Raw genomic sequence first — 23,269 nt, forward strand, 5'->3', positions numbered from 1 at the left:
GGTGTCACGCCCAGACTTTATCACTCATCATTTAACTGAGAATTGAATTGAATTGACCTTGCAAATGTCTCTGCAACAATTCCACCTTTGTGTGACCTAAAAAATAAAATTGTCTGTAAATACAGTCTGTAAATAATATTTTGACATTATTATTATTATTACTATAGAACTTTAACACAGATTGCTTCACAAACAAAAGCAAATAAATCAGTACAACCAAACAATCAATACAACTCAATTTCTCTCAATATTTTCACTTATCTCACTAGTCAGCACAGTGGGCTTTATTTTGGCCTAAAGATTCAGCACCATGGACAGCCCCGCTCAAACTCATTTACAGTATTACCTCCGCCAAGGAGGTTATGTTTTCGGTGCCGTTTGTTTGTGTGTTTGTTTGTCTGTCTGTCAGCAGGATTACGGAAAAACTACTGGCCCGATTTTCATGAAACTTGGTGGAAGGGTGTAGCATGGGCCAAGGAAGAACACATTACATTTTGGAGCGGATCCGTATATTGGTTGCGCTTGCACATTTGCATATCATAGAAGACTGGATTGGCCTTGGCGGAGGTCTGCGCTCTCCGAGTGCCCTTCTAGTTTATTTTGGGGTGCAGTGAGATGCAATGACAAACAGAGGATGCAGTGACAGGATGCAATTGTGTCATGAAAAATAAATGAATAAAGCTCCCCTACATTCTCCTTTGTTCTCCGCTTCAAATCATGCCATCTTCTTTTGCAGTCTGAAGGTGTGCGTTTGGAAACACCAACAGCACTGACAGACTGGGACATTAAATCCCAAATATGGTTTCTCGCAGTCCCGGTTAAATTTCTTGCCTGAAGTTTTGAGGAATGCCTCTGCACCTCGTCCGTCAGGACTTGCAGCTCGCGGTCTAAAAAATTCATTTTTCTCTAAGGCAACATTTATACTTTGCCACATTGACAATTGCAATCAGACGCAAAACAGGGGCAAATTGCACTCAGTTGCAACAGGTTATGGGCATGTTTGCGCTGGCATATCATTAGCGCAATATCTTTTGTGAATCGGTCCTTGAGACGGAGCAAATAGCGGTTGCAAATGATACGCAATTCATGGTGCTATTAGCGGCCGCAATCCATTCTTTGTGAATTCGCCCCAATGTCTGTTGTAAAAGTTTTACTTCTGGACTGTAGTATGTCCTTCTAGAAATGTTTCTCATTAATGCAATGGTAATGATATTAGTTCCATATTAAATTACACATCATAAATTAATCTTACTCTGATCTGTCATGAGTCATAGCAGTCTGTGGAAATATAATGTATCCATCATCCAAACATCATTAGCCGACTGCACTAATGGGAAGCCAGAGATAGATGCGCTCACAATACAGTATGCAGAAACAAGTGCCTGTGTCTGCTGATGGGACGACAGTAAGCATTTCCTCTCATCATTAGACTGCTGCGTGAGACCTCCTCATAACTGTTTTTTTCTGTGGGATAATGATGTATACATGGAGAGAGCTGCTAGAGCTCACATATCCATATCTGTCACTGTGGAGAAACCCAGGAATGGATCTACAGTAGAAGATTCTGTCCAGCTATTGGACCAGCTGTACCACTCTGCCAGGTGGGAGCCTGCCTGCTTTTACTGGTGAAATAAATATCTGGTGGGAACTGCAGGGGCATTTATCAATATACAGGATATGATGTGCTATTTTGGGAGAGCACCAATGTATAAACCTAGTTTGGAATGGGTGAAAGCAGGTATGCCATTGGGGTTATCAAGTGGGTGCCTCCCATCACAGATGTTTGGTTGAATTAGGTCCTTAACACCTCCAGAAAGCTTTTAGCAACTGATAATGAAAGAATAAATTGTCAAAATGTAATAAAAATGTCCAGCTAAATGGGTTGAAAATCGAATAAAACCCGTTAATGTAATACATTTCTGGATAATGTAATAAATTCACATGATTACACTGACTAGCAATTATGACTTATAGGTTATACATAAGGGGTGTAACATATCTTTAATTGATGATGTAATGATAATATTGACTAATAATAGAATAACTTGAGTATTCCTCTTATTCTTATCAGTAATTACATTAGTCAATATTATTACACCATTAGTTAAAAATATGTTGCACCCCTTATGAAGTAATAATCACTGGTTAATGTGATTAATTTTGACAAGTTATTATATCAGCTGATACAAGGCTCAACAGAAGATCTGGTGTCCCAGAACTCTGGTGTCCTCTGCACACCCGATCTCAACACTAAAGCAAACCATATTCACCTTCACTATCCTGTACCTACACTTACATGTAAGGTTATACCTAGTTCACAGTATTACCCAATAACATGCTATTGGACTTAACTGGGACGGCTGACCCTGCTGATTTGAAACAGCCTGCTGAGCAGTTCAGTGGTCTAAATAGTCAGGAGAAACTGCTACGTGAGAAGATAGGAGGGTTAATTTCCCAAAGAAATAATAAAACCTTGAAGCATGGGGCTTGACAGCCCTGAATATAAACCAACTTGACCCATTAATGCCTCTACATTACTTGGAGGTCAAGACTCCACTGAGCCACAGAGAACTGATCAGCCAGGGAAGTGAACGTACTCTCCATGTCCAGGACGGTCTGGTTGGTGTGGAGGTGGATGGCCCTCTGCTGCTCCACCTGGTCCTCCAGTTCAAAGATGGTCTCCTTCAGCTCCTTCACCTGGTTGTCCGCCTGAATCCCAGACTCCTCCAGGGAGTTCACTCGGCCGCTCAGCTCCTGCTCCCTCCTCTCGGCCCGCTCCTGGACCTGCTGGCATTTGGTCTCCACCTGTGTATGTGTGCGTATGAGAGATTATGGTGGGTTAGGCGAGTAATGGGTTAAAACAGAGAGGCAATGTTTCATGTGAAAGTAATTGCTGGCTGTCAACGTGGTAATTACTTGAAAGCACTTAAGTCACCTTTGGCTGTTCAAAAGACTATTTATGATAACATCCAGATGTCCTTGGGGTGCAAAGTGTTTCCATTTGATCTTGATGGTCCGTTTCGACATCTGTATTTTTAGATACTTTAGATATAAGCTGCTCTCCATAAATACACCTAAAATATTAATTATCCTCTGGTCTTAGAACGTGGTCTTAGTATTAGAGTAGATTCTCTGACCCACTGGCTATGGTTACACATTCATTTAGCCTCAATTATTTTTTTGACATCTGACTTTAAAGGTCGGATTCATGAGATCACATTGCTGTATGTCCAAACTTGGCCTGAAAACGTCTGTTATTTGAATATGTCTGCATTACTTCTTCTTGTCCTCCCTCTCCAAATCTTTATATTGCCTGTATTCGTATTGTAGCTGGATTGTGTCAAGATCCAATAGCCAATCCAAGTGAGTGCGATGAATAAGAACTAATCAACGTTGAGAGGTGCTGTGTTTTTGAAAATTTCTTTGTCCTTTTCCCACCCAACAAATCATAGAAAAATATTCGATAAGGGATTCGAAAGGTTTTGGAATCGATAAGCAAATTCGATTCTGGATTCAGATTCGATAAAATGCTTTCGAACCCCAATCCTAGTGTCCACAGTCTCATTTACACAAGGGCTTAACCATGTCTGGCCACAGTGTAAATAGGTGATATGCCAGGTGATGGTGACTCATGGAAATTAGAGTTCACAGTCTGGATCAAGTCTGACCCTTTGTCTCCTCTGTTCTAACTGCTGAATTAGACTGAAGCTGCTGAAGTCAGAATACTCTGAACAACACCAAGAGCAAGGACACTGTGCAGCAGATCTCTGTGAGCATAATATACTAAAATAAGTAAATGATGTAGGCCACTCTGCTATTGACACCATATGGCTCTAATAGATTATGATGTTAGTGAGTGAAGTTATGGGACAGCCTCACCCTCACGCCCATGTGGCAGAAGCCAGTAGCCTGACTCAGAGGGTCACGTATTGGTGGACCACCCTAGTGTGGGCACCACAATCACTGTCCAACAATGATGACATCGCTGAGCTGATGGGGACACGCCCCGCATTGGAAGCAACAACCATGAACATGACCCCAAACCCACACTGCCTCAGCCTTGCTGGTGTTTGTGGTGTTGAAGGGGAAAACCAAAGTGACTGCTCTACTGTCAAACATGTGAAAGCAATTTGAGTGAACATGAGTTCATGTGCTGTGGTGGTGAAGAAAAGTGCCTAATACCAGCTGCAAAGCCTGTCTATAGCCGTGGAGTTTAATGTTCAAACCACTGTGGAAGATAACGTTGTATGTCTTCATGTAATATTCAGATGGTTATTTGGCCTGATTATTGCAAAAAAATAGGTGAAATTAGAATACATGTCTTGTTACTCAACAACTGCAACATATCAAATTTTGAGCAAAATTTTAATTTACAATAAAACAGTGTTGCGGCTCATTTATGAAGATTAGACCAAGAATTATTAAACCATGGCTAAAACCGGAGAAACAAATCATGCATTCCATTTTCACTTCACATCTTTCGTGAAAGAGTAGTCTATTTGAATTACAAGGAAAAAGGGGATTATCCTGTAATTGTGCAAGGCAATATGACTAATCAGTAATAGGATGCGTGACATTTACACTTTACACAAATGACTGCAACAGCATCTGAATAAGGATGAATGAATTTCATGGCTTCTCCAAGAGTGAACTGCTTGTTTCCTTGTTCCTCCTGTGCATTTTGCAGTAAGTGTAGATGGGAATTGTTATCTAGGGAATTCCTAAAAACTTTGTCAAAAACAATTGTGCAACAAAGCTGTCTGAATGCATTGACTCACATATGACTCACATGTATAAAAGTCTTGGTTTTGTTCACACACCAATGAGTACAAACCAATGGAAGCAACCAAGTGGAAAGAGATGGAAATGTACAGAGGAACCTACTAAACAATGGGCAGCTGTCTTAGTCTCTAATCAGATTCAGTCTTTTTGCGTTTTAGTTGTAGGGTATTTGCACATTGTCTCCAAAACCGTCATCTCATATGCTGAAACGAAGTCTTCAGATTAAAGCTCCCAGCTGTCAGTATTTCTAAACAGCTGAAATTCTCTGACCGTTAATATTAATTTATTTTGGATGTACCTAGTAATGGAAAAATGGGCTGTTTGCGCAACAGACCCAATGAAGGTGGAATGAATCATATAACCTATAAATCCCAAACAGGACGGAAATTGATTTGTAGTCTTGCACCCCACCTACCTTGGAGATTGTGGCTTGGACATGCTCCGTCTCAGCCTGGGCCTGTAGCAGCTCCTGCCTCAGCTCTGTCAGCTCCACCTCCAGCCTGTCTCTCTCAGTGTGGGCTGTCTTCAGCAGGCCCTGCAGCTCAGTGCTGTCACTAGCACTCTGCATAGCCTTCAACTCAGCCACCTTCTGCCTCTCAATGTCCACCTGGGCCTTCAGCCTACTGTTTTCCAGCCTTAGACAGTCCGCTGTGGCCCTCTGCTCCTCAGCAGCCTGTGCTGCCTGACCACCAACCTCCAGCTCCCTGTCCAGCTGGGCCTGCAGCCCGTCCATCTCCTCTCTGAGACAGCGCACCTGTCCCTGGGCTTCTTGGTGCTCCTGCTCCAGAGCCCGCAAGCTGCCCGTCAGCTGCTGCTGGATGTCCACCAGCTTCTCCCGCTCGAAGCACGAGCTCTCCACCAGCTCGGCGTACCTCTGCTCCAGCTCGACCAGCCGGGGCCCCTGGCTGCCCAGCTCTTCCTCCCTCTGGGCCTGGGCCTGGGCCTGCTCCTGGAGCCGGCCAGCCAGGGCCTCGTTCTTCTGGGCCAGAAGCTCCAGACGCTCCCTCTGCTGCTGAAGGGAGGTCTGCAGGAGGCGCTTCTCCTCAGCCAGACGCTCGTTCTCGGCCGTCAGCTCCTGCACCACTTGCTGCTGGTCTGCCAGCTCCTGCAGAGTGGCCTGCAGTTCCTCAGCCGTGCTGTGGTGGCTCTCCTCCATCTTGTGGATCTGCTCCGTCAGGCTCTCCACCGACACGTCCCGCCCCGCTGTGCTGGTCACCGCCCCCACTCCAACAGCTTCTCCACAAACACTGCTGCTCACCGAGTCTGAACATGATGGGATCTTCTCAAACTCTGAGGAGTCAGGTGAAGGGGAGTCCTTGGTGATGTCAGTGCTGGAGGAGACAGAGGTTTTCAGTGGGCTGCCACTGGAAGGGGGACTGTCCTCTTGTGGAGCTGAGGAGTTGGAGTCTGAGGGCAGGCCATTGACCAAAGGTTTGGAAGGGGTGCTGATGTTGGTACTGGACAGAGGAGAGGACTCCAGGCTAAGCAGCTTTTCCTTTAGAGCCTGGTTCTCCTCCCTGAGGGCCGCCAGCTCTCTCTGGAACTTCCCGTTCTTTTCCCTCAGCTCCCCAACCAGCACCAGGGCCTCCGCCACCTGACCCTGCCCTCGCTCGACAGCAGACTCTTGGCGTGAGACAGAGCTGGGTGAGGCTGTAGAGGAAGCAGAGGAGACTTTACCCTTGCAGCGCTGCAACTCCATCCTCAGATTGCTGATCTCCAAGTCTTTAGCCTTGGCCTCAGCCATCAGCTCTTTCACCTGGCACTCCAGGAGGCCCCTGTCTGGGCCCTCTGTATCTCCACGGGCCTTGGCTGAACTGCGCGGCTGCTTGGCCAGGGTGGAGAGGCTGGAGGTGCTGGCACTAGAAACCATTTTCTTAGCGGTGGAGCTCCTCAACTGGTCTCGCAGAGAGATGCGGTCTCTGGTGATGGTGGGAGGGATTTCTCTGGGGGCTGGGATCCCAGACTTCTTGGCAGTCTGGGCACCTGCAAGACAGACCAAAACCAAAACACATGTTGAGCCAGTGTTCAAGTGCTTAAGTGCTCAGATCAGCATTCCTTTCAGTCCATCCAAAAAACACTTGCACTGGTGTTGTGGTTAATAACATACTGGAAGCAGAAAATGTTGGCAATGGTGGAAGCTGATGGAGCTGACATTCTCTCTGAAAAAATCAGTAAGTTGTGTTTATATATTTAACTATGCTATGAAACAAAGGTTTTAATTCCTTCTGTTATCTCAACAACCAAGCCACTGAGTCAAGTGCCTTTTAGATGGAGTGAAGGGACTCCTAGTTCATGATAAGTCAGATAGGCTTTTTAAATGCCTACAGCAAGCTGTCCTTTTAAAGTTTTTGTGATTTTATTAATTATGGATATGTAACCTACACACACTACATTTAAAAGTAGGATTGACTAATGGGGGAAAAAAATCAATTCTCAACAATTTTTGATCTCCAATTAATTACAAAAGCCCATTTTGCTACAATATCTACAAAATTTACAACAACAATACAAAACATTAACAGAATATTTATAAAGTCAAAATACAAATCTGCCACTGGTGGAACAATTAGCAGACTGCCATTTAATAGCTTGACATTGAAACCAGAGGGTTAATGTAATGAGTCTATAGACTTGCAACTGGGACCACGCATTTGTTAATACCATGTAATGATGCTCATTCAATAGAAAGTACATCGCATTTAGATACATGTATTGTTCAGCAGTTTCATGTTGCTGGTCATTCACTGTATCCTATTCACATCTTGCTCTGTTGGGATAACAGAGCGTCTGCTTGGCACTGTCTGTCTATTCCTCTGTGTGGTCATTCAGTTTGCAGCACAGCTTAACTGTGGCATTTCAAAAGGCATCAGCGTGGGCCGCTGGCCCGAGCCTTTTCCAGACCTCTCTCAAATATGAAGAGCATTTACTGATGCCCGGCGTGAGCAGGACACTGCCTGAAAAGCTTTTATTGTTTGTTTTCAGATCATCAGCAAACAGCCATGCAGACACAGGGGGGCTGCTTGTTTCAAAGGATGACAAAGGTCCCTGGGCACGTGGAGCGTTCACGCACAAAGCAGCTTCAGCAGGGCACAGACAAAGACAACGCTGTGTCTCTGACATACATACATCATCATCAAACCCACAGAGCGCAGACTAGATGGACAGACAGTCTGTGTGCTAAGATAGGCAGCATATCCCCTGGAACAACACATGCACACACTTGAGACACTATGACAATAACACACACACACACACACACACACACACACACACACACAAATAAACAGCTTGGCCTAGTTGGGAATGGAAATCCTATACCCCTGTGGGTTCTTTAAGTACTTCACCATTGATAGGCACTTGCAGAGACTATACCCTTATTGAATCAAGTAGCAAATGTGGCAGTAGCTGCCAACACTGGCACAAATCTCTGGGGTACAAAGCCGTTTAGCATTCCCAGAATGTTCAGTTGAGGTGGAGAAAGAGTAGTGAGGTGGTGACACATTGAAGAATTGGAAAATCGTAACAGCACAATGATGTTGCTGCTACTAAATATAACGAGAAACAAAATATTCCACTTTTTAATGATAACAATATCATAAAATTGTTATGGGTAAACATCGCAGTGAAATCCATTAAAGTTTCAGATAAAAAAGAAGATCAAGGGCTATAAAAATACCAGAGGAGAACGGCAGACACATGATTGTCAGTGTGGCTTGGCTTTCAGTCAAAACTGTTCTTTAAAAACTAACTCCTGGAGTAAGCTGGTCAGGTTAAGGTGAGAGGAAACTGTCATTTAAATTCACATTAATCAACTTTGCACTGCTTCCCTGTCAGTTTGGCCGTAAACCCTGGCTGGATTTCCCAGTAGACAGGCCTGCACTTCGCCAAGATTCAGTCTGCCATTAAAAATCTACAATCACTTGTCTCTGCATTTCATAGAGGATGAACCCATAACTGACAGAATGAGGACATCACGTGCACCTAAATTATGCATCGTCACATGGAAGATTTTAACACCAAATCAGCAGTGTGTGTTATGAATGACTATTTACTATGCACTACATAAAGCATCATCCAGACAGGGCAGGCCCAGACAAAGGGAGATACATACACATAACAGCCAGCGGCCATTTCACTGACAGTATATTGGTCTTGTGAGACACATTTATGGCCATTCGTCTTATTCTCATTATAGGTGGCAATAAAGAGAGGGCAGGTAGGTCCTAGGGAGTCCTTACTTCAGAGAGGGAAATAAATGGAGAGAGACAGAAAATACAGCGAAAGACAGAGAGGCAGGGAGAGAGAGAGGACTCAGATGTGTTTAAGATCAGTTCATTCCCCATTAGGATGACAGATGCCAGGACAATCTCCCACTCGCTGCTGCCTCCATATTCTCCCTTTTCCTCCTGCCCTTAGTGAATAGAACCCAGATGGAGCACATGAAATCACTCCTCTTTAGATCGGCCACCTCTTTTTAACCATGACATCACTACAGCTGCTCCATGTGCACCAAGAAATGACACCAATCCTGAGAAGGCTGAGGCGGCCGCTGGAATACAGCGTCAGATAGTTAGAGATCCTCTGAATTGGAGACAAAGACATTGCAACAAAGCTTGCTTTGTGCTTGACAGACTGTAGCCAATCGCGGTCTGTCATTGCGGAGGCAGCTTCATCTGGAGAACCAAACCGACAGATAACACTGCCACAGTCGGATACCCTGTTCCAAGGCCAACACAGCAGCTGCAGAATGCCTATCGGTTTAATCTTCACCTCGTCAAATGCCCGCCGCTTTGCCAGACTCAGTGCAGGCAAAAGGCATGCCTCTGCCAGGAAAGAAAGAGTAGAGATTAGATTCTACTTAGCCTGGCGCTAAGAGGGGGGGGTGGCATCAAATAGATCGTTGAGCCCCAAAGTTTCCAGCTCATGGGTGAACGTGTTTGTTACTGGGCCAAGTGGGAGTACTGATAACTAGATAACTGAAATAGCCTGTCTATTCTAATCGGTTTGTTTATTTTGGATTGTTCAAGATGGTTTGGATGATGCTGGCCTAGAAGTTAGACAGCAGGTTTGTCGCTGGCTCAAATCTCCTCACCGGCTCTGAGAAATTGGATGGGGAAAGATAGAATGAGAAAGGCTCTCCTCTTCCTTAAAAACTGCAGTTGAGGTGCCCTTAAGCAAGACACTTAACCTCCAATTGCTCCATTGGAGCTGCTCAGTGGCCAACTGGAAAAGACTGCGGTTGTACTGGGCGGCTCTCAAGAGAGAACATGGGTAAATGTATTAATGTGTATATAACATTTTTTTTACAGTGACATTTTATTATATGTTGATAGCAAATGAGAGTGGAGTAGATTCTACATCATCCACATGGGGACTCATGGATAACAAATACTCTCAAATGTACAATCAAGCCAGATACACTGAAGTCAAAGAAAAAGTAAGCTATACAAGACAACCGGTTAATTCATCGCCAGCAGAATTTTCTGGGCCTGTATTGCAAAGCCTTTTGAGTGACAATGACAACTCCCTCTTTCTTAGTGGCTGCTGAAAATGAGAGAGGGAATTGAATAGAGTCACTTAAACGAATATTTACCCCATCTAAGAATTCATGTTACAGTACTCCAGTGGTTTAGGATAGCCAGATCAATATTTGTGGAAATGTTGAAATCTTGTAGAGCAAGAAAAAAATAAATAATACAATGCTGTAGTTTCATTAGGACACAAAAGTTGTTTCAGTGATAATAAATTGGGAATTGTGCACTCATAGTCTGTTGTACCCAAAGAGGCTTTATACCCAAATGAGCTACATTTCATAGACCAAGACCAAGACCAAGATTGAAATATCCAAGATAATAAAGACAACCTACTGCAGCCTAGGTAAAATTCTATTTTAAGGGTGGCTTTTCCTGTTAAGAGTTATTTTAATCTTAATTTAATGCTGTCTTCCATGCAAGCCGGCTCAGACCCAGGTCCATTTATAGCTACCTCTGGGAAGCTCTAAATCTGTAAAAATGACTGGAGTAGGGAGTTAAATGGCTCACGGAGGAGCTTTCCCCCAGTAGCAGAGAATAAATCCTCACACAGTCTGGGGAGAATGGCTTTCATTGATAGCAAAGTGCACATAATATGAAACACTAGCTTTGCAGACAGCGAAGACGATCATTGCCAAAATGAATGAGCACTTTGTCATTGAGAGTATTTTTATGCTGTGCAACAAGGGATGCAAGATATTCTGTCAAATGAATTGTTTTATACTGAAAACATGCCTCTTCTCAACTGCTGAAGAAGTCACTGTTTACAGTACTGAATCAAGAAAGACTCCTTTTCTGATTATTCCCTGATAGGGCTTTTGGATGTAAAATTACACTGACAGTGTTTAGATAGCAGTCAGCAAACCGAAGCAGAGATTGATTGCCAAGTTCAACAGGCCTGACTAAAGTCATTGAGCCACAATCCAACTTTTCACTCTACATACCATGCTCCAATAAAAAGGGCTGCTGACAAACCAGAAAACATGCACAGAGATCTATTATGTTCACCCAATTCTAATCGCCTTGAATCATTGCAGATGAAATGATTGTGTTGTCTACATTAACTAATTTCTTAATGAATTACACAGGCTGCCTTCCAATATTCCAACGGCATTCAGTTATTTCATGGGAAGGCAGTCCCCTGATCACAATAATGCACTGTGGTGGCTTCTTTCTTTCTAATGAAGATAAGCTTTCAAATCACAGCAGGAGACGTGTGGCTGGACACAGTCCAGCACCAGCCAGCTCTCTGCGGCCAGCCTGCCAGCCAAGAGGTGACAGAGTGCATTGTGAGCAAAGTGCAGGGCGTCTTTAATTTACAACATGTCATGGGGGGGAGTCATGGGGGGAGAATGATGATGGATTAGTGACTGCAGGTGGTCAAGTGTCAGGGAGTTGGCATCTGAAATGACGCAGCGGCTTCGTCACTATCACGAACAAGTTTTGGATGGGAAATGCTCACTCTCACTCCTCTGTCTCCACTTGAGTGTTCCAGGAAGTGTGGTGTGCAGTTTTCCAGTCAGGTGGATGTGGAGGGCAGAGACAGAAACATCGGTCAGCATGTCTGGCCTTCCTGTTGTCCCCCGGCAGCCTGGCCAGAGAACTGGCAGGGTGCGGGGTAGGTCAACAGGAGCTCATCAGTCAGACACTGGGACTCACAGACATTCCTTTCCTCTTACTGGACTGGAGGACAGACAGAACCGAGGCTCCATGGCCATCACTGTGACCGAGCAAAGACTGGCCTAGATGGTAAGTCACATCACAAAAAAACCTCCATGCCAAGCAGCACTGAAAATCAAAGCATCAAAAGCATCACTTGTTGACTATAGAAATAAAAATGCTCCTTCATTATAATAACATGAATATCCAATTGTAGAGTATGATTGATAACTGGTCTTGTATTTTAATAAAGTTGAAATGGTTGTGAATAGTTTCATCGTGAATATGTCTACATCTTGTACTCCAATTCCTGAACATCAGCTGAAGTCAAAATCTTTTGGCCCCACTCTCAAGTCCCTGACTCTGCTTCCAGTTCAGGACATGACATCATATGTAGGGTGAAGGACCACACTGGCATAACGTGAGAGTGGACCTACAAATCAGATTTATCTAGAACCAATGTGACCATATCCATTTTATGGTCGCAACAACAAGGGATGTAGAAAGATTCACTATTAATGCCGGATTACAATCTAATCCCCCATTTCATTTGATTTCATTTCATTCCAAAGACTAGACGCTCCTTGGAGCCATGTCAAAGAATGGGAATCAGATTTATCCTGAGAGGAGTGGTGTCTCTGTCTTTGCCAGTGATAGTCAGCTGTGTAAATCAGGTATATGATCAAGCTTCTGAGACTCACTGAGGGCCAGTGACAACATCAAGACCTAGTGTAGCACTTTGTGAGTAAAAGGTTTTGCTGGGATGTCCTGAGAATTGAGTTTAGGGACTGACTGGACTGAAGATTTGAATGGCTGTTTGCACTTGGGATAAGTCCAACATATGATCCACAGATCCCCAAATAAAACAAAGCTTTGTTGAGTTTGAGATTAAACGCTGGGAAAGTCGGCATGGCTGTGACTTTCACATCCATAATATAGTCTTTTCAGTTCTTTTCTTGTCTGCTATAGCCCTTACTGCTATTGGCTATTCTTCACTATGGACATGGGTCTAAGCTTTGGTGTGAAATGGGTGCTTGCCCAAGATTGCATTCTTACTTTCCCAGCATATTCCTTTATCCTCTGCTACATGTAATCACATAACTATAAAATCTTAGCTGCATAAATGAGTTTGCTTTCATAGAACTAAAGAGTATAAGATAAAATTGAGGCCGTTTATAAAAGTGTATATATGGCCATTGAGAAAGTATGGTAGCCACAGATATAAAGAACAACAACATGCACATGAATAAAACAAGTCAGAGTTTTAGGGTTCCATTAGCGAACTTGACAGTATTTATATGGAGGTTATTAAATAATGGGGGTGAGGAGAAGGTTTGCCGTGCCTATGAGAGATATAGAGGATTTGCGAGTGGAAAAGATGGAATCTGTCTCCTCGTTAGCTGAGGTGATATTTCTTCTCCTGGGATCGTTAAATAATCATCTATATGAATAAGAAAGGAAGAAGGAGAGGAGGATGCTGTGGCTTTGGCTAGTCTAAAAAGAGACTGTAAATCATACGAAGGTAGTAGGAAAGAGAGGGCAATCGTGAAGCAGAGTTACCAAAAGCAAAAGGCTGACTGACTCTGGATGGAGACACTTTGACGTGATTCGTTAAGAAATAACTTGGACTCGGTAAACAGAAAAGCCATTACCGGATCGCACTGAAAAGCAGAGAAATGCTTGTTTGTTGTACAGAAAGCCCTTTCTGAGCACAAAAACAGCAGCTGAGTAGAAGCAAATTACTGAGCCAGTATGCTCAACCTCCTCTGTAAGCAGAGGTAAAACATCCATACACATTCCTAGTGTTCAAGTCTCTTGTCAGCAGGTGGGCATGTTAATCAAATGTGCCTATTACTGAGGAGGCAAACCTTCCACTCCGCTGTTTACGAAGACATATGCAAGTCTGCTCATTCTGTATTTAAGTTAAGAGGTTGGGTTTCTGCCTGAAAAGTGAGCAACTCTCTGCACTACTACTTCAGCACAGCATGATAGCTGGCAAGCCACAGAGGGCCACTTGGCCTAAGTTCCTAGGCTCCTTTAATCATTTTGATTGAATCATTTTAACTGGCCTGCATGCTAATACTATTACCACAGCATCCTTCTACTTTGATGCAGCCAATGCTCTACAAAGACATCCATTACTTTGGGCCATGAACCGGCCAACAGAGAGGGAATTCCTTTATGTTCCAGAGCAAATGGAAAACAGACAATACTCACTGAATGTATACAGTGTGATGATACAGTGTCTTTTTTACATAATTTCAGGTTTAAAAGATTTTGACTATATTTACTGAGTATTGCTGAACTTATCATTGACGCTTCTGATGATATATGCTAGTCTTGTGACCTGTCTGCAAACTTTACAAGAGCTAGGAAGTATTAAACATTCGCGAGTCATTTTCCTGGAATGACCACAAAAAGGATAAAAACAATATTTTTTTTCATGGAAAGATTAAGCTGCAAACAGGAGACGGATTTTCCCAGAAAGGACACAATCATCCCCATATCTAACCCTACTCTTAGAAAGGTAGTCCCCTTTGCACTGACCACAACTTAAGACATCGCCAGCAGGCGTCTGATTCTGAATAACACAGACAAAGACACATAATCAACGAGAGGAGACGTACAGTATTTACGAGTTTACTCTCAGAAGGTGATAGTGGTGTGACCTTGCCGTGGGCTGTTGTTCTCTCATGGACAAATACAGTGCTGGATAACAGACAACAGAACCAACATGCAAGGAAAGGCCAGGATTACCGCTCCAGTCTGGGGAGAATCCACAGCCAGCTGCTGACAGATACACAAACCACCTCAGGACAAGTTTGATTTGGTATGCCTTGAACACACACACATCACAGGCTTAACGGCTTACATGTCAGATCCAACTTCCAAGTGTTTATAAGGGTGTCAGTTTCATACACACATTGTTAGTTGCTCTGCCATAAATTTGTGATTTTATGAGTTAAAGCCCAAAGGCTATAATGTGCTGTACTTTGATGTCTGTGTGTCCAGGCTATGGTATCCAGTTACACACAAACAGGACATTTAAACAGCACACGCCTCACTCCGCAAACACGGAGCACTGCAGAATGGCCAGTGTGTTTACTGTACCAGCTGCCAACTGTCATGGAAAGTTTGACTGATGTCACTTCCTGTATGTCCCAGCTATCAAAAGTTGGACAAACTTGTTTCCTCACGTTGAATCCCTGCTCTGCTTCCCTTTGCTCTGACGTGGTGTTGAGATGGCACAATGATCCACGTCTTTACACATTCCTTGGCTTGCTACTCACTGTGGTGTCAAAGTCTGCTCTGGTTGGGGAGGGATATCCACCAGGCGCAATGGATCTCATGCTATCACCAGACATTACAGCAGACAGATAAGCTTATACTATCAGTGTTAGAATGAATTAATTGGGCAAATCTCTACTTGTACTAAGGTGCTAACGTCATACGAAGGGAATGAGATAACTCTGGGTGGCCTTGGGATCTTGCTTTTAATGCAGCGATAATGCAGCGAGATAGCCAGCTAGAACAACAATGACCATAAGCAAAAATATCCATACCAGTATTCTGAGGAAAGAGGAAGACAATGACGCTGCATGTCTGAGCTGTCAGGGTGGCTAGCTCTGAGGTACATTTAGCTAGCTGCCATTTGTTGATGCTCGTTATATTCTTACTACATACTATATTCTGAAAATTGTCATAAAAATTGCCTTTTGGAAAAGAGGTGGACAAAAACCTATTCAAAAATTATCAGTTATCACATTAATTCAGAAGCTAGCACATAAAACATCCCTCATAAAAAGAGTTCTATAAATTCTCTAATGTAATTTTTTAGCTGCACAGCCACACCATCCTGCCGTTAAAAAGTTGAGGCATTTTCTACGTCTTGGACGCCCGTATCACGGCACTAGCACTCTGTTTTTGTTCCTCACCAACGTCCATTAAAAACAACTGACTTCTGGTTACTGTGCTGCTGGTGACCTGAGGGTGAGCAGAAAAAACAAACAGCCACGTTGTTCCAATGACAACACGGTTGCTGCTACATTGGTATCACCCCGCCACCCCCTACTTTCAAAGACCATTGTGCTTTTCCAACTTTTTGGCAACGTCTTCCTACATTACAGCTACCTCGAAGCATCCCCATCACACTGCTGGAGAAACCACACCAGTGTGGAGCCTGTGAAAGTTCCCTTTTTTGACCATGCGAAAGTCGCCAGAGTCTCTTTTACCTCACTAGACAAACATGTCGTTACGCTCCGATGTGTTTGCATTCCTTTTATCCTGGGCCCGAATGGGTACGACTGGCTAAGTTCTAGCCCTGAAAATAGACTCAGTGTTATTGGACCATATTTTACTGACTAATTCATCAACAGCCCACGATATGCTCTGGTCTGGGCCAGTCTCCTGGTGAGCCAGAGGGGAGACAGGAAGGCTTGGTCTACTCACTGTCAGTGCAGTTTGGTTCTGATAAAGCCCTCCTTATCTCTGCAGCAGACGACAGCTGACTCCTCAGCCTTCCACTTCAGAGATAACATCATCAATCATATCTGAATGAGTTCCTCTTGTTCCCACGTTTCTTTCCCTACTTCCATCACCAGAACTGTTATTCTACTTTCCAAGCCCAATCTCTGACAAACCACAGCTGGCTGTTTCACTGTCTGGGTGGAATGGAAGCTAATGTGGAGATTACAAATTTTACTATTCTGGTCTAACACTGTATTGCTGCTGCTGCTCTTCAAACAAGGCAGATAATCAATCCCTGCTTCAATTCCAGGCTAAAAATCTATAGACGTATTATTATATCATCCACCTTGTTGGAAAACAACAATACAGGAAGCACTTCGGGTGAAAAATAGATTGAACTGCTCCTGTCTGTCCTCAATTCCATCCCTCTTGGATCTATAGCTTTAGCCTGTCGTGAGGGAGCAGGATGAAAAATCAAGCCATTTCATGATCAATTCTCATTTACTATATGGAGGCTCATTTGATCAAATGGAGAGTGGATATATGAGAAGAATAAGAAGCCAATCAATTAACATTAAAGCAGACTGTGCCATTCCATAGAGGAGTTTCATATAGGAGGTTGGACCATGGATCACAGAGCAGATCATGGGTATACCAAGCAGAGTATAAATACCTTTCATAGCCTCAAGAACATGATTGATTATACAGTGAAGTGGCTGTGATGGCTAATCCTTTCAGTGGCTGAACAGATATTTTACTCTGACTCATTTCATTTTTTAAGTACATACCTCCATAAGTTCATAAACAGTCCAGTACAGCATGTACTGCCTATACTGGGTATCCATAGTCAGCACAACATACTTATTTACTTCTATCAATCAATTGCAATGTGGACACAAATCATATTTCTTCTCTGTCCAGAGGTGCACTTTTCAAGAAGCAGCCCAATTTTGCCAGAAAAAAAGACTAATACTAATACTTAATCTTAACTAGTGATATTAGTGACAATAGGCAATATCAGCCTATTACCTAAAAACTGTAGGTAATATAATCAAAATACATGTAAAAATCAGCCAGTAATAGAATAAAGACCTGAAACAATAATGCAATAGCATTTTTGCAAGTAATGGTATGACTTATTACATCATGTCATAACTTGTTACATTACTGATCGGTTATTCCAATGAGTAGGTAACCATTTTTTGGCTGAACACTCAAGAATCTCTTTCTTATGTGTAGACTATCAAGTGTGTGTGTGCATGTGTCTATGTGTGTCTGTGTGTGTCTGTGTCTGTGTGTGACAGAGACTGGGAGCTAATCTTTTCAAGCATGCAGTAGCTCCCTACTGTTGCCTCCCAATCTGAGCCTACTGTGCTCTATCTCCAAGCAAACACGCGCTACTGCTATGAAATGATGCAGCTTAACACCCACAACTGATAAAACCCTCCACTGTATATATATACGAGTGTGTGTATGTGTGTGTGCGTGCGTGTAACACAGCTACCCTAGTTCGCTGCCTGGCTCTGGTCTATTCTGTATCTATTTTTTGACATGAGTGACACAGCAATGAACAGGTTCTTTGACTGGGATGCAAAAAGGTCTGGCTAAAAACAGGAAAACATAATCACGTAATTGCGCACACATATGCAAATATATGGAGGCTATGTGCACATACACAAGTACACATACATTAAGAGGCACATGCTGGTTTTGTTAAAGAAATAAATTGAGGTTACAAAGACGCAGAAGAGCGGGGTTGTCTTTCGAGTTGCTGCTTGCTGAGTGCAGTTCAGAGTGACTTTGAAATGGAGATGTTATGGAGGCGTAGTAACCTAGGGGCAGCGGAGGGATGTGAGCATGAGATTGGCGATACCATCTCCTCTGGCAGGTTCCCTCATGCTTACTGTCAGGGAAATCTCACTCAGCACTTTCCCCTCGCCCGACTCTCACTATCTACACGCACACACACATACGCACACATGGACCTGTACTAACTGCGTACAGAAACACGCCGCTCCAGACCCACAACCACACGACACACGCAAAAGAGTGGGCATGCCCACACAAATGAAGGCAGGAGTACAGAGCAGAACAGCTACCATCAAACCTGTTTATATAGCTTCTATAGAGCACATTCTCAGTACTTATCAGTCAGCAGTCAGTCAGTACTCATTAGTCAGTACTTGTCTTTTGCATTTATGACATGACATGAGATCAGATAACTAGTCTATCTGGCAAATGTAAGTCTTTGCCTTTTACATCAACAGAGACAGACATGGACAGAGAGAAGCAGAAGTGATGCTGAGTCAAACCATTGTGCGATACAACAGAAGCAGACCTGACTCCGTTTCCTCCTGCCTCCCCGCCTGGTTCCCCATGTTGGTCCGCTCTGCGACTCCCACACTCCACACCGGGGCGGACTAATCCAAGAATCCGTGGCTGCAGGGGTGGGGTGGGGTGGGGTGTGGGTGGGGGGGGGTCGACTCTGTTCAGCACCCACTATCACTGCCAGTCAGCCGCAATGATAGGAAACCATAAAAAAAAAAGACACAAAACTCTCCTTCCTCTTCTTCTTCTCTCCTTCTGGTCTTCCTTTCTTTTCTCCACTCCTTGTGTGTATGTGTGTGAGGAGGCAGGCAGCGTGTTCTGTCTGTGAGTGTGTGTGTGTGTGTCCTCCAGGATGGTGACAGTATGACACACTGGCAGGCAGTCAGGCAGGCAGCGTCGTGTGGGCTTCATTATCGCTGTGATGACTGGAATCAGCTCAGAGGAGGAGTGGCTTCCCGGGCCACACACACACACACACACACACACACACACTAACACGCCTCCTCCCACTCCTCCCAGAGTCGGTTCACTCTCACTCTCACCGCCAGCTGAGGAGATGAGTGCTCCTTTTAATACAGGTTCCCTCTCATTGATACAGTAAAGACAAGAAGAAACTAAGAGAAGGGGAGAGAGAGAGAGAGAGAGAGAGAGAGAGAGAGAGAGAGAGAGAGAGAGAGAGAGAGAGAGAGAGAGAGAGAGAGAGAGAGAGAGAGAGAGATACAGCACAGAGACAGAGAGAGGTAGAAGGAAGGAAGGAAAGAAGAGCAGGAGGAAAGGCACTATTTGTCTTCTTGGCAGAGGCTGACAGCACAGCTCTGTCTTTTCTTTTCAAGTGAACTTTTTCAGCGGAGGCAGCCTGGGAGCTTCAGCGAACCTCCTGTGAGCTTCAAAACAGACCCACACACACCAACAAAAGGTCTACATAAATGGGAAAGGGAGGTGTTGGGCTGGGGATAAGAGGCCACCCCAGGCTTCCTGTACAGTTTTCCCCACAGCTCTCACAGCAGGGGAGGAGTGTGTGTGTGTGTGTGTGTGTGTGTGTCTGCGTGCATGCGCATGAGAGTGGAGTGGGTGTGCTGGTGTGTGGAGGCAGTGGGAGAATAGCTTGTTTTTTTCTGTCCTTCCTCATTCACAATGTATGCATGTGTGAAATATTTATGATGGTAAGAGCTACAGGGGGAAACCAAGTTGGAAGTGACTTATCATTTTTACTTGGATTGGTCTTTGGACGAGTCCCTAATCTGTTAATGTATTTTGTGTGTGTGTGTGTGTGTGTGTGTGTGTATGCCTATAATCGACGATAACTTGGATCCTAGACCCCCCCACACACACACACACTTTTTTTTTTCCCCTAACCGGCACTAATAACTTAACAACTTGAACTCCTGACTATGCTGCACAAGGATATTACGTTCCTCTGGAATATATCCATAGACTTACCTGTCATCCAGATTTCTGCATTTATTATTTGCATTTTTATTTGCATTTATTATTTGCATTTACTTGCATTTATTTGCACTGTCTGCACTGCTCTATTGTTGTATATTATGTGCATTACCTTTATCTTATTTCAGTACCTATTTCTTCTATTACCTTGCTGTACTTGAATCATATCATACTTGACATTTCCTTGGCATTGTCCGCCAATTGCTGCTGTGGCACCTGAATTTCCCAAAGGGGATCAATAAAGTGCTATCTTATCTTATAAAAAAGTACAGGTGGGCAGGGTACACAAAATCTGAACTCAAATCCAAGTAGTGCTACATGGGATTTAGTATGGCTAAAAATCAGACAGGTCAAAAACTACTCATCTATACTGTAAGTAGATTGTTGTTGTTGATCTTATATGAATAGATTTATAATCATATCTCTAGGCCAAAAAACACTTTTATGCCACTACAACCTTACTGGTAAAGGTTAATCACTTTACCATACTTCAGATTTTTGACATTTACACCCATTTGAATGACAACTATAATGTTTTATTCTAACTCAGTTTAGCCTACACTATGTAGTGTACTTGGTCAAGTTATATAAGCCTCTATAATGCTGTGCTGTGACAGTCCAAAAAGAAGCCTGTTAATCAAGGCCACAGATCTAAAGGGGGTACTTATTCAGAAATTTAAATTCATCTTAACCACATCATGAAATTTTAAATGCCATACTTGACACAGATAACCAATGATATTTTCAGTAGCAAGAGCATTTCTGTTGCATAAGCGTTGAGTTTTTCATCCTGTTTCCTACATTTTCACTGCTGAAAACTCTATGCACAAAACAAAACCCTGCACAAAATAGTTGAATATGTAGGGCAACGAAGCAATGATCATTTAAACTTGTTCATGTTCTAAAGTAGTTACCATTCCTGTAAATTATAGTGCCATAAAACTACATCTTTTCCCTCAATATGTACTTGATGCACAAAATACTCTAAGCTGCAGCTAGTACAAAGCCTTGAAAAACCTCCAGTAGCTGTAAGGTCTAGGTTGCAGCACGATTCTGCCCACGTCTGGTAGAGTATTCAAGCCTGTGATACAACACATGGCTGGTTCTAAGCCTTTTGATAAATCTTATAAATGTTGTATAAACTGTTGGTGCATCCTCCTCTTCGCTTCTTAATATTCTCCCCTCTCTTCTTGTGTTGGAGCAGCACATCCACCTTGGTAAACAAACACGTCTCTAATCCAGCTAAGAATGTTCTCCTCACCACAGGAAGCCCATTTCTGCGGCCCCACCAGGCCTCTTCCAAGTTCTGGCGAGACAATTTCTCTCTGTCTCTCGTCTTTAGGGGACTTGCTGGGGTCACAGGCTTCTCAAGAGAGGAATTTTAAACTCAGTGCCAAAACTCTGGTCAACAAACCTAAAAGAGGCCAGGTGTGTTTATGTCTAAGCTGATGCCAGATGCGTTGATAGAGTGTTAATCCTGGCCTTTGAAGCAGACCCCCAGATGCACTGTAGTGAGTAGGAGTAAAGCTATTCCTGCTTGCCATAATCCTTTCTACACTGCATAAACATTAAATGGGGGAGTACATAATTATACTGTAGGAGACATTGTAGAGATGGAGAGGGCAATATGAGAGAGGAGAGAAAAGGAGACAGAGGTGTGCGCGTGTTTTTGCATACATATTAGTCCGTGTCCATCTGCATGTGTAAGCATGTACGCCTTTCTACTGCTTGTGTCAGTGTGCGTCTGTCATGGCTGAGCGCTTATGCAGGCTGAGGCGTCCCAGTGGGACTGAGGCGCGTTTGATTAATTCATCTGACAGATATGAGGAGTTCGACGACCATACCTCACCCTCCTCCCATCTCCCGAACGCTGACACACACACACACACAGACACGCCGACAGACGGGGCCCCGCCGGGACCACATGTTCAGGCCGGGTCTGGTGTCTGAGTTATGCATAGTAAAACTCAACACACTCCAAGTCCGTAATATTCCTGTAGCACGTCAGTCTCTGCCCTCTCCTGACCCTTCACTATGACCGTCAGTCTGGGGTTAAGTGACACTAGCATCATTCATCCCCCCTCTCCCTCTTCTCCTAACTGTGAAAGAGGAGCTATGAGGAAGTGATAGGAGCTTTGCGCTGATGAATAGGGAATAGAAGTTCGTAATCCATCTGCCGTTAGCCAGACAGCCTCACATATGGCGGACAACCTGAGGGGACCTTCTACTCCATCACTCACTGACAGCAGACCTCTCCCACAGAGATTAATGGGAGGAACGTACTGTACGTGCCTGACGTACTCCCTGAATGACACAGCAAAAACGAAACTTGGTTTCCTGTCGGCCTACAGTATTTGTTATTCTAGGATAACAGTATAATCTGGTACAGAAAAGAGCAAACAGGATACATCTGAGTCAGCATCTAGCCTCCAGCATGTAGCAAATCCTCTTTGGCCAGTGGTAAACATGACAACAAGACCATTAGTAGAGAGAGAGGGAGTGATAGGACATTGGTTCAGTATGCAAGATAATGAGTCACTGCTCCGTGTTTACAGTCAGTCAAACATCTCTCAGTGGTGAGGAGGACAGAAGAGTGGACCTAGTGGCATGCGAGAGGTCGATGCTTCTTGTTAAAGCTAAGTTGGTCCCGATGATTCACACTCATTGTCCCCCTGGTGACTGGGATCTATGGATGTGCAGATTGGCCTACATCGATATGATACTCATGAGAATGGCACCATGCGGCAGAAACCCACTGGAAGTGTCAGATGTGTGCGTTTTCAATTGCCAATTGTTTTTAATGGCTCAATGTGATTGCTCCAAACTTGTTCCAATTTTGGAGTGAATTGTGCCTCTTTAAGTAAAAGAGAAAAGCATACATATAATAAATGATTTAAGTGAATGTGACTAGGGAAAGACTTTTCGTCTTAAGCTCAACTCTACTCTCAACTCTGATCAGTATGACAGCTGTGACTGAACAGAGGCAGGGTGAGGGAAAGTACCTGTCTATGAAGTACCCATTTATGCCACCCAGTCACCCCCAACAGGCCTGTTAT

At 43.7% G+C, this 23,269-nt stretch overlaps 1 protein-coding gene across 1 annotated transcript in view; it reads right to left on the bottom strand.

Annotated features, from left to right (window-relative positions):
- Positions 1 to 23,269, bottom strand: part of specc1 (sperm antigen with calponin homology and coiled-coil domains 1) — a 65,363-nt gene that overhangs the window by 30,054 nt on the left and 12,040 nt on the right. The window contains exons 4-5 of the mRNA XM_071898344.2: positions 5,198 to 6,765; positions 2,598 to 2,805 (exon numbers count right to left, since the gene is read on the bottom strand). Of these exons, the coding sequence (XP_071754445.1) occupies positions 2,598 to 2,805; positions 5,198 to 6,765 (1,776 nt within the window). The remainder of the gene's footprint in view (positions 1 to 2,597; positions 2,806 to 5,197; positions 6,766 to 23,269) is intronic.

This window comes from Centroberyx gerrardi, chromosome 11, assembly GCF_048128805.1.
Source record: "Centroberyx gerrardi isolate f3 chromosome 11, fCenGer3.hap1.cur.20231027, whole genome shotgun sequence".
NCBI classification, from domain to species: domain Eukaryota; kingdom Metazoa; phylum Chordata; class Actinopteri; order Beryciformes; family Berycidae; genus Centroberyx; species Centroberyx gerrardi.